The sequence below is a fragment of the Ictalurus punctatus genome, chromosome 2 (genome assembly GCF_001660625.3).
Source record: "Ictalurus punctatus breed USDA103 chromosome 2, Coco_2.0, whole genome shotgun sequence".
Lineage (NCBI taxonomy): Eukaryota > Metazoa > Chordata > Actinopteri > Siluriformes > Ictaluridae > Ictalurus > Ictalurus punctatus.
The window spans coordinates 19881001-19898858 of NC_030417.2; the positions used below are offsets into that span (position 1 = coordinate 19881001).

At 37.2% G+C, this 17858-nt stretch overlaps 1 protein-coding gene across 2 annotated transcripts in view; it reads right to left on the minus strand.

The window, feature by feature from the left end:
* Positions 1 to 13703, minus strand: part of tmc5 (transmembrane channel like 5) — an 18691-nt gene extending 4988 nt beyond the window's left edge. The window contains exons 1-15 of one of the 2 annotated variants that reach the window (XR_008393068.1): positions 13671 to 13703; positions 11133 to 11245; positions 9557 to 9659; positions 9315 to 9399; positions 8377 to 8631; positions 7089 to 7231; positions 5988 to 6135; positions 5241 to 5399; positions 4304 to 4473; positions 3893 to 3968; positions 3483 to 3580; positions 3295 to 3390; positions 3131 to 3206; positions 2894 to 3027; positions 608 to 786 (exon numbers count right to left, since the gene is read on the minus strand). Coding sequence is in view for 1 of the 2 variants with exons in the window: in XM_017492699.2 (XP_017348188.1) it covers positions 613 to 786; positions 2894 to 3027; positions 3131 to 3206; positions 3295 to 3390; positions 3483 to 3580; positions 3893 to 3968; positions 4304 to 4473; positions 5241 to 5399; positions 5988 to 6135; positions 7089 to 7231; positions 8377 to 8631; positions 9315 to 9399; positions 9557 to 9659; positions 11133 to 11245; positions 13671 to 13693 (1853 nt within the window). In the remaining variant the exon portion in view is untranslated. The remainder of the gene's footprint in view (positions 1 to 607; positions 787 to 2893; positions 3028 to 3130; positions 3207 to 3294; positions 3391 to 3482; positions 3581 to 3892; positions 3969 to 4303; positions 4474 to 5240; positions 5400 to 5987; positions 6136 to 7088; positions 7232 to 8376; positions 8632 to 9314; positions 9400 to 9556; positions 9660 to 11132; positions 11246 to 13670) is intronic. The other variant, XM_017492699.2, reaches the window with a different exon arrangement.
* Positions 13704 to 17858: the final 4155 nt, after the last annotated feature.

Below are 17858 nucleotides of genomic sequence, written 5' to 3' on the forward strand. Positions count from 1 at the left end.
ATTTTTATATACTTTATTTATATCACTACATTTTACTAATGACTTTGCTATACATCGTACTTTACTACATTATCCAATGCTTTACTATATATCAACATTTTACTAAACTACAATAAAAAGTATATTTGAATCCAGATTAGTATAAGCCCTCACTCTTTCCTAGCAGAGGCTCAAATCACACACTTCCGCCCCAAAGGGGATTTGAACTCTGAGCAGTAGCACCATAAAATAATCACACCACTAACCTGCTGAGCCTCCTGCTTTTAATTTTCCCCTATGTATGTTATTTATACTTTATTATTATTACTTATATATAACTGTTGCACGATGATTCAGTCTGTTTGAATGAGGTTTAGGACAAAACCAGAAACGGTGGCCTGATGTCATCATTAAAGAACAGCTAGCTAGCTAACCAACATTAATTAAATATAACATATTTAGAGTGGATTGGACCGAATTACAGAATTGTTTCATTCTTCGAAATGTTCACACAAAGGTAACACACAACAATGAACATTTTCCTTTGACCTATTTGCTTTGTATTTCCAAAATATGTAGACGTAAACACTACAGCATATTCGAAAACAGTGAGCTGTGTGCTAAAGACCTTACAGGACGATGAGAGTGATGAGGTAGAAGAACAGCTCGTTCCTCAGCACATGCTCGAAAAACCACCAGGCCCACTCAGATCCCGGGATGTAGTGCACCGCGTTCATCCACTGGTGGATGGCCTGGAAGGGTGTGTCCAGACCCTGGAAAGGTCCACACTGCTCGGAAGGCTTCAGGCTACAACACATACACAAGGGCTGTTCTCAATTGTATACACTATATACTATAAACTATAAACTGGACCTGTGTTCTACACACTATCGCTTATACACTACTTTCTTCTTCTGCCTTAAGACACAATGCAAAAATCGTTTTAGGAAATATACTAATATTAAATGTGTTCATTTGCTACTATTATTATTATTATTCCACATCACAGCTGGATTCTCAAATCTGGCTGGTGAGATGATGTGCATTATTCCCGTATAACGGGACAGCTCGGACAGTAGTTCCTCCTGTACCATGAATGACAGGTTTACATTTTAATGCGCTGGTTTTTAATACGTTAATGTTTCTATAGTAACAACCCATTTATAGGGACTTGTACCGCGGACGCGCCACCGGATCTATGACTGACTAATGGTGTGGTGACGTTTCTTGTTAAGAGACATTCATTTAACATTTCAGGAAGGAGTCTCCAGTGTCCGCGGATTGTAACAGTCCCTGTGCTTTGCAAAGTTTTTACACATCAGGAAAGACTACAGTTTCCGGTTTCTCAGTAAAATGACAAGCTGGGTTTTTTAAGAGAGAAAGAGAGAGAGAAAACAGAGAGGCTGGTGAGGGAACAGCCAGCTTTGTCACAGCTGTAACGTAAGTGAGAACAGGAACTAACTTGTCTCTCTAAAGTTACACAACATTAAATCCAACTATAAACTGTTCAAATGTGCGACATGTTGTACACACTGACAAATGAAACACTGTAATCATTGGCAAATCGCTGTGGTATAAGCGGAATAACACACTCCAGACCTCATGGTTCTATGAAAATTATCCACACCCGCATTATTTTCCAACAGGCACTACAAGTCACAGATTAATAAAATAGTTATCTACTGATAATTGTCATTTAGCTCGTTTACATAGACAATAATTGATCTAAGGTGCTTTTTCTCAAATTTCTCGATTGCCTGGAACATTTAGATGAAACACGCTGCGGTAAAAGCATGTTCTTTACATGGTTAAAAAATCTGCTCCAGTAGTATGTCTATCTTTGCCTTCTCCAAATATTAGAGTTCACATACGTTGTACTGGATACTGCTTTGGGGCGGGGTTTTACATGAGCAATGGAGTAGTGTGCATAGTATGCTATTCATAATACAGCTCGGTGATTTCTGACTCCTATTTTAACTTTTCCCTTTATTGATCTGTTTGTTTGTTTAAATCCTGGGCAGCACACAGACGAGGCATGCTGTCATTTACTGTTGTAACAGGAGGCAAATCAAAACAAGATGCCCTTTCATGCTTAAACAATAGATTCAGGGTTAAATTAAATATTTAAAACGGTTGAGTGGAATAACAGTACTCTGTTTCAAGGTCGAGAAGTTTATCTCAGGTGTACTGTATCTAAAAGGGGAAGGAACCCAAGGTACATACGGGCCATAGCGATAAGGACGAGGCTCGTTCTTGTTTTTATTGAGTTAACAAACACTGGAACTTTAAGGGCCTAGTAAAGATTCCACTAGTAAAAATGAGTGGGTCATTATTACGGTGTGTTTGGCACCACTGCTAAGTTCAACATGGCCAGCTCATATGTTAGCGGCAACCATTTTTTAAAAAACAAACAAACAAATAAACAAACAAACGGTGGTTAACAATGCACTCGTTAATTTGACCGTTCAATTCAATTCAATTCAATTTTATTTGTATAGCGCTTTTTACAATAGACATTGTCTCAAAGCAGCTTTACAGAAATATCAACATGGTATACAGATATTAAAGGTGCGAATTTATCCCAACTGAGCAAGCCACTGCCAATTAGAAACACAAAAGTATCTGTTTTTTCCTGCTCTGTAAAATTCTTTTATTTGATAAATAATGAAAAATAAATAAATGAATGAATGAATACTAAAGCATTTCTGTTGTTTTCATGCTCCGTTTTTTTAGCAACTGTACCATCCGCCCCAAGTTCTACTGGATCCTGTTGAAGCAGGTACCCAAAACCATACAAATGAAATATTTAGCACTAGGCCACTGATGGAAAATGAACAGCTCCAGTTTTCTGTTACCAAAAGTTCTGGCACTTTGCATTGAAAAAAAAAAAAACAGCATTTGGAAATCCTCCTACCTCCACACAGTGTAGGCCACCAGGGAGAGCGCTCCGATGAACGAGGTGAAAAACAGAAGCGCTAGGTACACCGTCTGCATCTGAGCGGCTCTGCCGGTGTGCTTTGGTGGCTGGCAGTTCATACTCAAACTGACCTGCGTATCAGAGCCGGGAACACAGGGTCAAAGTTCACACACATACACACACCCACTCACACACGGAATGCTGAAATTATGATGACATCATCAGGTAACATACCTTTTTCAGGTAAAAGATGATAAACAGTTTAATGACTTGGATGATGGGAAGCAGTGGGGAGAAGTAGATCCCAATCCTGCAATGAGGAAACAGAATTTCTGAAATATTTAAAATATACAAGGTCTGGTGAACACTTGGACTCAACAATGATGATTATAACGTACCATGCTAGCGTCTGAGCGTAGATCAGATTGAGTACGTTTGTGGCGATATCAAACTCGGGAACGCCGAGGCTCGGGATACATTTTGTTCCAATTATGCTGTGACAATAAAATAAATTAAATGAATTGTATGATGTATATTTTTAATAACTCGAAATAAACATAGTTAAATTTTGAAGGACAGGACATACTTGCGGAGGAACTCTCCAAAGAATGAGCCGAGGAGGCAGAAGATGAAATCGACTAGAACCAGACGATACACACTCTGACCCACGAACGATTCCCAACACTAAAAAATAAACCAATAATAAAACAACCGAAAAATGTAATTAGCACAGAAAACAGTCCACTCTAATTGTGTATAATAAAATGTCTGAATAGAAGAAAACATCAGATGATCAGGCAAAAGAAATTAGACTGGGGCCCTAATGTTGTTAAAGATCACCACATTAATTAAAAAGATGGAGGAGAGGCATGAGAGCAAGATCAAAACACAGCTCATGGCCGACAGTAGCATGAAACCAATCAGACCAGACCATTCCAACCAATCAGAGAGGTGTATTTTCCGTAGCTGTGGTATAATGATGCTTATTACACTTACTGGGATAGTACTGGGAACGTCCTTGAGCCAGTAGTAACACAGTATTCCCAGGATGGATATCTTCAGCAGGACATTTCTGAGAGGTTAGATTAGAAGGGAATTAAGTCTAGATTCTATAGATCCCTTTGCCTGTTGAAAAAATTAAGGCTAACTTAAAAATTACTGTAATTATCTACAGGTATTATGTATAGGTCACTCATTTACTGCAAATATGCCATTCTAACTAACGCATATTAATCAAATGGATAAATATATAATAAGACTAGCCATAGTAAATGGATCATTACAGAGCTGTCAGTGTGTCTCACTTATCCAGCGTGTAATTATAGAGCCGAACTGCCTTTGATCCCATTTACAGTAAAGTGAAATCATTCACGTTTTGTTTTGCTTTAGTAGTGTTATAGAGCCGACCTCATGATGCCGATGTAGATGTTGGTGCGGGGGTTGGTGTAGTGCTCCATTTTATTAACGAGGGAGAAGATGAGCGGGACAATCAGGTTGATGAGGGACACGACGACAGGCAGGATCAGCGTGGACGCCTCCGTGCCTAAATCATCTGAGGACCAGGGAACAGGTAGCACCTGTGGAACAAAATCAGTGCTTATTCATATTTCAAAATATTTAATGCGTATCTGCATTCTTATTTTTACTTGCTGCTAACACACATGGAAACTTGGTGAGTAACTGTCTCTATAATTCACTGTATGGGGCGATTAGGTCACCTACATTCTGATTTGTTTCTTAAAGAAATTATTTGTATTATTTGTCAAATTATTATACGTATTACTATATTATAGATGGCAAGATATCACTTTTTATTTTCTGATACTCATACTAAAACCTTGAGTATCAAGTGACATCGATATCAATCACATGATTTTATCTTTGAAACTACAGCGCTTTAAACTCCAATATCTAATCTTCCATCGAAGAAAATCGAACCTGGGTATCAGATCGGTGCCAAATCTACAGTATATTACACTATTATAGATTAATACAGATATTACAGCACGGGCTGGTTATGATTGACAGGTGAGTAGGGACACTATGCTTACAATTTCCAACTATATATAGTATGTACTGTATCATTTGTTACAGATACAGCTAAATAGACTTCATCATCATTTACATTCATGAGTACACTGGCACTGGTCTAGTATTGACAGAACTCGGCAACATGCTTGCGAATTATTGTCTTTAAATCTAACCTCGTTGATTATATACATGAATACGCCAATTATATGTTGATATTAATTAAGGACCTTCCTCTGTAAAATATATACTTGTCACATACACTGATAGTGTTTTTCAATGGTGAAGTAAATGTAAAATAAGTGTAAAAGCGCACCAGTTTACTCTGGTGTGACTGCAGGAAGTAGATGGCTGTGCAGGAGGCGACGGCGAGTCCGACACACAGCGTCCATGCCAGGAGATAAAGCGAGAGCCGTTTCACAAATGTGGATGTCGACACCGTGGCTTTTCTCTGCAGCCGCTCGGATAAAGTCTCCTGCGGAATACAGATGAGAATGACATGTGGACGTGAGTTCAAATCCCAAGACTGACACAGAGCCATTGAGAACCCTTTTTCTATCTTGTTTCACATTTAGGTTGCTTTGGATTAAAAATAAAAAAATTGGTACAATAGGACACTTTTATCATCTTCTTGTTAGAGAGCTTATTTATGTAAACATTTTTAAAGCTGTTTTACAGTACATTTTTGCTCATGTGTTAAAGCCTTTACAATAAAATGCTGTGTATCATAAAATGTGTCCAAATGATATTTCCACCATATCTCTGACCTGTGCTACTCATTCAGCATAGTTATTTATAAACGTGACGTGAACAGGATAACAACAGGTAATATAAGAGGGAATGTTTATAGCACATGATGCCGTGCCTCTCCTTGTTTGCACTAGTTAGTTTGTTCTGACCTGTTTCTTGTTACCTGAAACCTTTTTGTTTGATCTGCATAACTCTGGTTTTTACAGTCCTATGTGAAGATGATTTTAGGACCTGCCTCGTTAAACTTCATGTACAACTATGACCCTGACACCTCGTTAGATTCTAAGATTTATACGACCCTATATGATCAGACCTTTAACTGGATTCCTAGGTTGTTCTTGAGGTTCTGGATGGCCTTCTCATTAACCATGCTGAAGTCCCAGCTGCTCAAAAGACGCCATGCGCCGCCGTAGGTGGGGCCAGATACCAACACAAAGTTCTTCTGGAAGGATCTGGCCATGCTGAGGAGACAGGGAATACAGCCAGGCGTCACCACACACTGCTAACAGTCAGTGCGTTTACATGGACAACAATAATCCAATATTAACCCGATTAAGACAATACTGTGATTAAGAAACTATCATGTAAACAGCAATTTTTAATTACCTTAATCTGATTAAGATCACACTCAAAGTAAACACAAATCGAATTAAGACATGTGGAGTACTCCTGTTTTAGTCGCATTATCAACGTGTATTACAGACATGTACACACCTTAATCACATTATGAACGTCATGTGAGAGTTTTGCGACAGGACACAATCACACACAGCAGTGCTCAACATTTTACGGCGAACAAGAGTGCACGGCTGCATCCCAAACCGCGTACTTGCCTACTATAGGCCTGTAGTGTGGAAAAATACATGTATCTCGGCTACCATATAGACGGTAAGTACGCGGTTTCGGACGCAGCCCATGGCTTCAAGCGGTTGTCTATTTGCACGTACAGCGTGACAAAAAATTAACCGCACTTAAAGCGTTCGTAAAAGAATTAAATAAAAACGCCCAAAACTGTATACGGTACCATAACAAAGACGAACTGTATGTTAATATGTGAAATTCTGGAGGGACGTCGGACGGCGTGGCGCGGTGACGTAATGACGCGTGCTGTTAATCTAATTATGTTTTATAACATGTAAAACGGGTACATGAAAGGAGTATTCTAAAAGAAAGTCATGTAAACACCTTAATCACATTATTATCTTACTCTGTGTAAGGTCCGTAATTAGATTACTGCTGTTCATGTAAACGTAGTCAGTGAATCAACACTTCCCCATCTGGAGGGAGCGCACTATAAAATGTTCAGCATGTGCCGAGTGGTTTATTTGCTACCAGTGTTGCAGCACTGCTAATAATTTAGTGCTCCTGGTCATTTTCATCATAATATATAATTAGGGATGTCATGCTACATTACCTGTAAATAAGCGACACTCCACAAAGCACCAAGTAAGCCGCTATGGTGAAGAAATAAGCCAGCTGCATATTGTAAGGAGGCTGACTCACAATAACTTCACCGTTATAGCCACCATAAAAGAAGACCGTCTGGTTGAAGTATCCCTGTCAACACGCACAAACACGCACCTCTGTAATTCTACTGTTTAAATATCAATAAACATTTTAACAAAAATAGTAACATCTAAGCATGTTATCTCTGTATCGCCACAGATATAGGGGGAAACATGTTCCGTGACACACATCATACATTTTCTGCACAGTGAAGGCTGAGTAAGTATATATGCACTGAAAATAAATGCAGTGTAGAACAGAAATGATCACACACCAAGGTGATGGTGCGTTCAAGTCATGTCGGAAAGGTTGTGTTTAAGAGTTGAAACGAACTTGAACGCCACAACAAAGTCGTAAATACGAGTGGGGAAACTCGAGATTTTCTTTGAGTTCAGCGTTTCCGAGTTGGAGCGTGTCAGTAAGAAAATATGGCGGAATCAATAAATACAGCGTTGGTAGTTGACAGTAAATTTGTCGAATGAAATTGAATGTTTACTCGCCTCAGAACCTGATTTCAGTTATTATGTGTTTGGTTTTATGCAGCAAGTCAATGCCAGGCTTTTTCATTTACAACAGGACAAGTTCATTTCCTGCACAAAATAAGAGAGCATTGCACAATTATGATATAATATGTAACGATAACGTTTACAGCAGATTCATAAATTAATTAAAGGCATAAAAAAGCAAAACACACCTGATGTGGATTCTTCCTCACTTTTACAAGCAGAGTTTTTTTTTTTTTTTTAAACATCCTTGCTGCATTTTTTGCACTTAATTAAGAAAAGGTACACACTATCTTGCGTCGACCAAAGTGGACCCGAACACACCTGACATCATAGTTACGAGTTCCCAACTTGTAAATACGAACTTCCCAGGAGGACTCGAACGTGCAGCTCATTAAGACCTGCCTCAGTGCACTTTACTGCTCCTGACAAATTTAAATCACTTTATAAATTAACTATAAAAGACTAATGATAGCAAATCAGATTAGAGAGTCCTTGGCAAATCTTTTAAAATATGATAAATACCACTAAAATAAAAATAAAACTAGCAGTAATAAGATTGTAGATGTGACTGACATCAAATCAGTATGAATTAGTGTAGGGATTTAGGTGGGGTTATGTAAAAAAAAAATCACTGCTATTGGAGGTGGACAAGTCATTAGACTGGAACCTCAGGCTGGCAGATGAACTCACAGCTCCTGTGAGCAGCTCCAGGCCTCTGAAGTTCACCGTGTGTGTAATGTTGGGGCTGTGGATAATCTGTGGGATGGCAATGAAGCAGAAGTTGATGAGTAGCGAGATGATGTTGAACATGAGCAGCCATTTCAGGAAGCGGAAGTACGAGAGGACGGAGGTGCCAAAGCGGCCGCCGATCTCCTTCAGCGCGTCCTGCCATATCACCAAACGCTTCCGGGCCGTGGCCACACTAGCACTGAACCTGCGGAAAAACTGACAAGAGAAAGAGACAGAGAGAGAGAGAGAGAGTGAGAAACAGAGAGAGTGAGAAACAGAGAGAGAGACAGAGAAACAGAGAGAGAGAGAAAGGACACTTAAGGGAATTTTCTTTTACTTGTGCAAAATCTTTTTAGGTGTTATAGGTCTAGGGTTAGGCCTAATCCTGAAACAAGATCATTTCCTGGTTAAATTCTAGACATTGATCTTAACCGGAAGCTAGGAAGTCAAATAATTTAAAAAATGCATTCAACCGGAAGTCAAATAATTAAAAAAATGCATTCAAAATATTTCACTGACAAAACATTTTCACTGTCATTCCCTGAAATGTCTACTCTCTCATCTACACTATCTTTATTATAATAAATATAATCTAATATATTTATTGTAACACAACTGGTTTCACATTTAGAGATGGAACTACTTTTTCAGAAGGAGCAATCTGTGAGGTTTACGAGAGAGGTTACATGGCTTTGATGGCGTATGGATAACATTGCCTTCAGGACAGAACTCTACTTTTTTAATCTTTCTCTCATGTCTGTTTCGTCCTCACAGTTTTACTGTTCCTGCATAACCCTGTTCTTATTTATCAGTGAGTCTCTGAGTACAAGGAAATGTGTTGAAATGAAAAAAGTTGAAGTCGATCACGAGGAAGTGTGATGAGCTCAGGTCTTCATTACCAGAGAGGTTTGTTGATGGCAATCGGTGCAACACATCGGGAGCATGTCGGTCTTCTTCGAGTGTTTCACTGACATCACTCTGCCCCTGAAAATGAGCGGCAAATGTGTGAGTGTCACTGTAAATAAATAAAAAATAATAATAAAAAGTGAGTGCTTTGTGATTAGATGGCGTCTCACAGCAGAACTGGCTTGGTTATTCACACACAGTGAATTCTTGAGTGAATAGAGAGAAGTGTTATTACCTGACATATCTCCGCTCATGGAAAGTCATGGGCAGAGCTCGTATCGCCTGGATTCTGGCTCTGGTTGGGAGATTGACGAGCTCAGACACCAGCTCATGTGTGTCTGACAAAACACAAGTGATGTTAGTGAGTGACTACACCTATTTCTACATGGGGTTCTCAAATTGTCTGTAGACCACTTTCATCAATCAATCAGCAAAGAATTTAATGAATACAATTATTGATTGATTAATTAATCACACAATTTAAAAAAAGTAAGCATTCAATTTAATATTAATTATTAGTTTTCAATGTTATTTACTATATATTAAAGGTTGACCGATTGATCGGTTTTGCCGAATAATCAGCACTGATTGCTGGAACTATCGTTTATCAGCAAAAATCCACACCGTTAGTTTTCCCCAGTTGCGTCCATTGTGAGAGCGGCTGAGAAAGGTCCGCCGTCATTATACAGTATGAGAGCGGCCTCTAGATGCCAAATAAAAACTGTCGCTGACAAATTTTGTCCTGTTATTTGAAGTGTTTTTTGATTCATTTTGGATATCTCTATTTTTATTTGTTATTTGGAGCATTATTTTTTGGTTCAGTTTGGATCTATATCTTTTATTTACTTTATATTTATATATTCAGTGCATTAAAAAAATACAGTACATTTTCATGGTACAGTCAGTACTGTTTATTTTTGTAATACAGCAATATTTTACTTTGAGTGCTATGTTTTCATTCAGTATCAATGTATCAATCTATCAGTTGATTCATCAGTTATCGGCGGGTACTGTCCAACTTAGTTATCAATATCATTAAAATCCACTATTGGTTGACCTCTAATATATATTTTTTGGAATTGGATTTTGTAAAAGAATTTCATTGTTGGAACTGCAAATGTTTACCAGTAAAGAGACATGGCTGTTTCTTCTTTTATTGAGATTGATTATTATATTTATACTTTATACTTGATTATAATAACCATGCACTGTATGTGATTTTGAGTGAAAGAGTTTATCTGGGAGAAACGTTGTTGGTTTTAAGAAGAACAATGCTGGTATTCGCTGATACTCGAGGTTTCAGTATTGTTATTGGAAAAGAAAAAGCGGTATCATGCCATGTATAATTTATATCATATTTACTTATATATTTAGTCTATATTAAAAATATTATTTATTACATGCTGGTGTTAATTTTATTTTCTTTAATTGGTATTATATACATTATTTGTTTATTAGATTGCTTTATTATATTTATTCATTTTATTTCTTGGACCAATGAGAGGTTTTTTATGACGCTTTTCCTATTTTTATTAATAATGAACTTAAATTAACATTATTTATTAATTAGTCATTAAGCTACAATATAGTAAATGAGTAATTCCTATAAGAAAGACAAGTGACCAAGTGAATCAGTTAATTCTGAATAAAATTAAATTAGAATGAAATAACTTCAGCAACTTTACTCATTAGTAATAACTGTTTTTCTTGATTTCCTGTGTAATAAAATGTCACTTCCTCTGCTCACACACCCAAACATGTCAGACAAAATTAAATAATTAATAACTATCAGACTAACACACACAGCTCACCGTTCTCAACCTCCTGCTGGATCTCGTCACGGGTCAACTCAAGGTTCCCCAGAGTGCTCCGGTGGGGGAACAAACTCATCCTCCTCATCATCCTTTTCTTTTTATAAGTACGTCTTGACAAAGAGAAACAAATCAGCCTTGGTTAGACTCAGCATTGGAGGACTGGTTGAAAGAGAGAGAGAGAAGGCAGTTATTGCTTTGTTGGAACAAGGAAATGCTGGTTTAATTATTGAGTAGGAGACAAAGTACACACGGGGCGTATCTTATCCTTAAATCTTTGTATACAGTTGTCTAGGTGACGGTCTTTCACTAGCCAATGGTATGCAGGGGGGATTTTACAGACGGGTATCAAATAACAGAGAGAGAGAGAGAGAGAGAGAGAGAACTCATTGGTTGGGCTTTAAATGTGTTTAACACACAGCACTAAGACTGTTATGGAATGTAAATGAGGAATGTAAACCAAACACTGAACTCATCCTTGCATATTTTAATATGATAGTGATCACTTTTCTGTACATCGCTACATCTCTGTAATGTCCATCATCAACCTGAGAGGACTGCACACTGTCCTTTCATAAACTACGTCAATATCAGGAAACAAGCTTAGGGCAATTAAAAACAAATGTCAACCTAACTGAGGGGAGAAAAAAAAACAACCCCCTATCAGTTCTATATTTAACTACTCTGGTGGAAGTTTTCTGAAAAATCTCAAAACTGTCATCAGGAGATCGATTTTTTAAACTTAGTGATATTTCTCAGTTGAGTTGCAAGTCTTTACTACAAAGTTCCTAACAGAAAATAACCGCTGACAAGTTATGTGATGCATCAGAGGTGTGGGGAAAAAAGCGTCATGTGTTTAAAAATATTAGATGCTATTAAAATTAAAATGGTGTCAACCAATCACAATTCAAGGTGCCAATGAAGAGAAAGTCTTCAGGACAGAGTAGTTTACGCTTTTGCGGTAACATGACAAGCTGCGTTTTTTTGTTTTTTTCGTCTCATCAGTTCCTCCAGGATTTCGCGATTTTGTGATTGCAGAAATTAACGATAAATCAAGCAAACTTTTTTCAAAAACATTTTCAAAATTACTGCAGATTTTCTGTAGATTTGGGACAAGACATGTCATGTGATGTCATCACAATGCACAAAAAGCAATTCATGTGTGCCTAACACGAGTACAGCTAAAAGGTCTCATTTACCAAACACAACTGCGAAACATTGTGCAAAACAATTTTGTGCAATTGCAGTTTCGCCAATTTAAGTCATTTTCTGAAAAAAGCACAAAAACTCTGCAAGTCACATGACAAATTTTGAAAAAAGCCGCAGCAAAATCAAGCAATTTTGTCCACAACAATCACAAAAAAACAAAACCCAAACTCTGTGAAAACCTGTACGGACCGATTTATTATTTTACTGTAACTGCATGGTTCTGTTCACTCACGAGTGATGTTACATGTCATAAATATTTACTAAATAAAACCCCAGGAATAAATAATGATTTTGAAACATGTCCATTTGTTTGTTCAACTTGCTCCCCTTTTAACTGCAATATGTATACAGTAGCACCTGTTATATATTTAAAATGCAGCTTTACAGTGTGAAAAAAAAACAGCAGGAGGTAGTCAAAAATAAATAAATAGATAAAATAATAAAATAGGCAAATAATAAAACAATAAATATTATCAGTGACACACAGTAAAATCCCTAGTGTTGAATTAACACCCAGAGTGTTTATTTGAATCCGATGGACTAATATAAACATTGTAGGGTGTTAAATCAACACTGGTGAGTTTGCTGTGCAGAAAGAAATTATATATATATATATATATATATATATATATATATATATATATATATATATATATATATATATATACACACACACACAGACATTTATATAAGTACAATAACAGTACAATATATATGTTTAATCTGATATAGATGGAGTATAAATTTAATACTAACTCATTTCTATACATGAGTTTGAAAAGTAATGGCCCCCTACAGTCTATACAAATACAGTAAATATTAGTAAACTCTACATAAATTACTGGTTATATATGATTCATTTTCCCAGAAGGTCCTGCCACTTTCTTAAACATTCCATTACATTTAGCCCTGACAAAACAACTTTTAAAAGAACTAATGTATGGGTTTAGTGTCGAAATAATATAGTTCTGACCCCCATAGTTTCCAAACCTTACAGCGTTTAAACGCGATTTTTCTGACACCTAAATAATAGTAAACACTTCCCCAATTTACTTTAATGTTATTCCGAAATGAGTGCGGCACAAATTTGCGCAAGTATGCTAAAATATTAACTGTAATTAAAAGTTAGCTAGCGAGCTAACAAAAGCTCTAACACCTCAGGAACAACCACCATGTCCGTTCTTTAGGCACGTGCAGTACAAAACAAGTGGTTAATCCCAAATCTATCGCTATTTTATATAAAGTGCACTATAAAGTGTGCAAAAGTCATTATTATTATTATTATTATTATTATTATTATTATTATTATTATTATTATTATTATACTACCGCATTATAGCCGCAGAACACATTAGTGCACTACTTTATAGGGAACAGAGAGTTTTCAGATTGAACCCAATTCACTTCAAGGTGATTCAGAGCTGATGTGCATACTTTAGCTCAGTGGTTTTCAAAATGGGGGCCGCCAGGGGGCGCCAGGTGGCCTCAACAATTTGGTGTGAAAAATAAATAAATACATGATTTTCACACACACACACACACACACACACACACACACACACACACACACACACACACACACACACACACACACACACACAATCAATTTCTAATGTAATGTCATGTAAAGATGTAAGATGTAATTATTAATAAAAAAAAGGGGGATATATTCAGAAGTCTGTATTTTTAATGTGTTTTAAAGTCATCTTGTAAAAGTGGGGCCTCGGTCAAACGTTAATGCCATTTGGGGGGCCTTGCCCTGAAAAAGTTTGGGAACCACTGCTTTAGCTGAGTGCTAATTACTGAAAATTATAGGATTTAAAAAACAAACTAACACATATTTGATTACTTAATTAATGACTAAATATTGTTGCATATACTTGTATATATAAAAACAAACAACGAATAAACACAGTTGTAACACGAATACTGAATAAAATTATAATTTGGAGTTAAAAATCTCTAAAGTCTCTAAAGTTTGCACACTTTGTACAAAATGTAGACAACAAAGTAATGTATGTTATCAAATATTTATCAATGTTACAAGTGAAAAAAATACTATATTACTATAAACGTTTGCAACAGATGTCATACACTGCCTTAAATACATGTCTTGAGATTGAGACAGTCATAGCTGACCTCTTTATTTGGATTTCTGTTTTTATTTATCTTTATTTTTTAAAACCTTTTTAAAAAATAAATAAATAAATAAATAAATAAAAAATAATGTTTACTTGTATTTTTCTGTTGATCCCCGCCCTCCACCACCACTTTTATTATTATTATTTTTTATTTCCATTGTCCTCTTGATGCAAGGCAGACCCACATTTTATTTTTTAACTTTATTGATTTACTTACCCCTCCCTCACCCAGAACTAACTAACCATCCCATCCACATGAATTTTTGTGATTTTGTAAGTAAATTTTTGTGTGTGTGTGTGTGTGTGTGTGTGTGTGTGTGTGTGTGTGTGTGTGTGTGTGTGTGTGTGTGTGTATTGTGTCACATCCCCTGCCTGAAGGTGGCAGTGTTGCTACATGATTCACAGGTCTTCAGAACATCAGCAGGATGCTGAATAAGATCTCTAACACTATCCTACCCTGCAGAATCCTACTCCTGAATTACAGAACACATTTTATTGTCATCCTGTTACATAAAGCAATGTTCATTCATTTTTAAAAAAGGAAATGTTTCATAAGATTTGATGTTACATCACCGATGCGGGCAGAATTGCAGGCATATTTGCTGCACTAGAGCTGAGAGACTAACAGGTAATGAAAGCATATAGCTACCAGTTTAGCATCATGATCCACTAAATCATGACACACTGTTAGCTATAGACATGTACAAAAGAACGTCGCAGAATTAAAAACAATGTTATGTAGGCGGCATGGCCAAAAGATCAAAGAGTATCAATACCTGTCTGAATATTTCGCACCGTGATATCGAGGCTTTTTAGTGTTAATGTGTGTTTAATCCAGACTGACCTGTCACCTCTTCCGCCGCTGCAGGTCCCCGACTCTGACAGCTCGGTTCTGACCTCAGATGCTGGGCTAATTAGAGGGTGAGAACCTCTCCACACTCACAGCCTGAGGACTAGAGCTCTGACCCAACCACTGACGGCTTTTCATGCCAATGCATGCCAGCCATCTACAAATACCAGCAGCCTTGAAGGTCACTATTCAGAGCTACTATTTTGGGGCTTTGTGTCCAGCATCATCTGAATCTGTGATTGCATTGTACATCAACGAGTGGCTCAGACGATTCTTCGGGCTAATCCTATGACACGTGTGGTATGACGTTTCTTCTTTAGTTTAGTTTTTACCTGCAAAAAGTTTCCATTTAATGTTTGATCTTATCCTGTAATACACGATCTCTCATTAACCGTGTATAGAGACATTACAAAGAAAAATGAAGCTTGGAAGGAAGTAGCAGAGATCGTTGGTATCTCTGTTGAGTGTACGTAGCTAGCACAGTTAGCTTGCTTTGCTAATCAAACACGAGAACGAAGCTAGTACAAAACTGAACACATAACATATAAATCAAGTAACCGATTTCCACACCGGTTAGCTTGTTATTTAATATGTCTTTAATTAGTTCTCTTTAGAAGCTGAATATAGCTACTACTATTTCCAAAATATGCTGGATGGGCCACGTGCACAAGAAACAAATTACAGAGACACAGTTTTTTTCACTTGCTAGTGCGAACATAGGGTCTGGTATCAAGTAGGAGGCGTGGCCTAATGTTTACGTTCAGATGATAATATAGTTCATTTACATATTTATGCAGATTTTCTTTTTATTCTGAGGTTTAATGAGGGTGTGAGAATGTGAGATGATGAGAATTCTCCATTACATGTTAGAATCTCCAGTGAAATACAAAAGAAGCAACAAAGTAAGAAGTGAATAAGTGTGAATGCTGACTACAATAGAAATGTTGTGGAAATGTTCTGCGAATGCCCCGGCTATGACACGAGGTCCTGACTGACAGAAGCAACACGAGAGGAGAGCGGGAGCGGTAAAATAAAACACTGGCGCATAGATGTACGGCCTCGGTGACTCTGTCAAAAATGACTCATGAAATATTTATGGCTGTAATGGGGAGGATTATTCTAGTGCGGCGAAACCCGATCGGAACGGGTAATCATATCTACTGCGGAGGGAGAGCTGCTGATACGTCTGTGGGGGGTGAGGAGAGGAGGGAGAGAATGGAGACGAGCATCTAAATCAGGCATCAGTCTGAATAAAGGCCAGGAGAACACACACACACACACACACACACACACACACATACACACACACACACACACACACACACACACCGCAATGAAATGCAGAGTCAGGGATGGACGACATCTGGGTGTAATTAAATGATGTGGCAGACTGTTTCGGTTCCCTGTTTTGTTCCCGTGAATTGTGTTTCTCTCTGTATTTGCCTGCGTAGAACTGTAAAATGCATCATGCGCTACTTATCAAACGGGAAAAAATGCAAATCGTTGAATTTTTTCCTTTTTTATTTCATTATCTTGCACACACCCACACGACCCTAAAGGCTGAATAAATGCACTTTCACATCAACAGAAATGGTTTTTGAAAAAAAAACCCACGCGTGCATTAGCATTCAATCTAGTACAGTTACGCACTGGGGTTTGGTAAATATGTGACAAAAAATATCATGTCACAATAATTGAAGACATTTCTGTGATACTGGATATATAATCCGATATTTCGGTTTGTTTAACTGCCAGCAAAACAATAGTAACAGTAAAAAAAAAAAAGAAAAAAGAAATGAAGAGAAAAATATTTATCTTATAGAAAATGCTATTTAAAAAAGATAACATGATACTTTAACATGAAAATTATACTGTGACCTACTTCATCACGATAATGATATCATATCGTCATATTACCCAATCCTAAGAATCAGGATGATGATTTATGAAATATTATGATCTGCTAGGGTTTAGAATTTTCCGTAGGTTCTGTTTTCAGCATTTAACTAGTGAGAAGTTTGTCAGCACTGAGGAAAAGTCTTACCATGACCACGGTTTGATTGGGACCCTATCTGTTAGGAAAATACTTTCTTGTATGGTTCTAAGGGTTCTGCTACATCTCAGTTAACATATACACCCTTAAAAAGAAAGGGATGCAGGTTCTTAGGGTTTATTGAATTGTTCTTAGTTTCGAGAAAAAGGAGTTCTACTATGATTGGGACTGTTTTTTGATAGGTGAACACAGTGTAAAGTTCTACATAGAAAGATAATCGTTCAGTTAACACATACTCTTAGAATAGAAGGGTTCATCAAGGGTTCTTTTAAGGGATCATTTGATAAGTAAAGGCTCTTGGCTCCTTTCTGATAGGAAAACACTTTCTTGTAGGGATCAACATAGAACCTTTAAAGATCCCACCAGAGGAACCAGTGCTAACTCTAACCAATTGTTCTATTCAGATCAGAACCTTTTCTGATTACAAAAAGGGCTGTAGGTTTCTATATAGAGTTCCCTCACACAAACACACT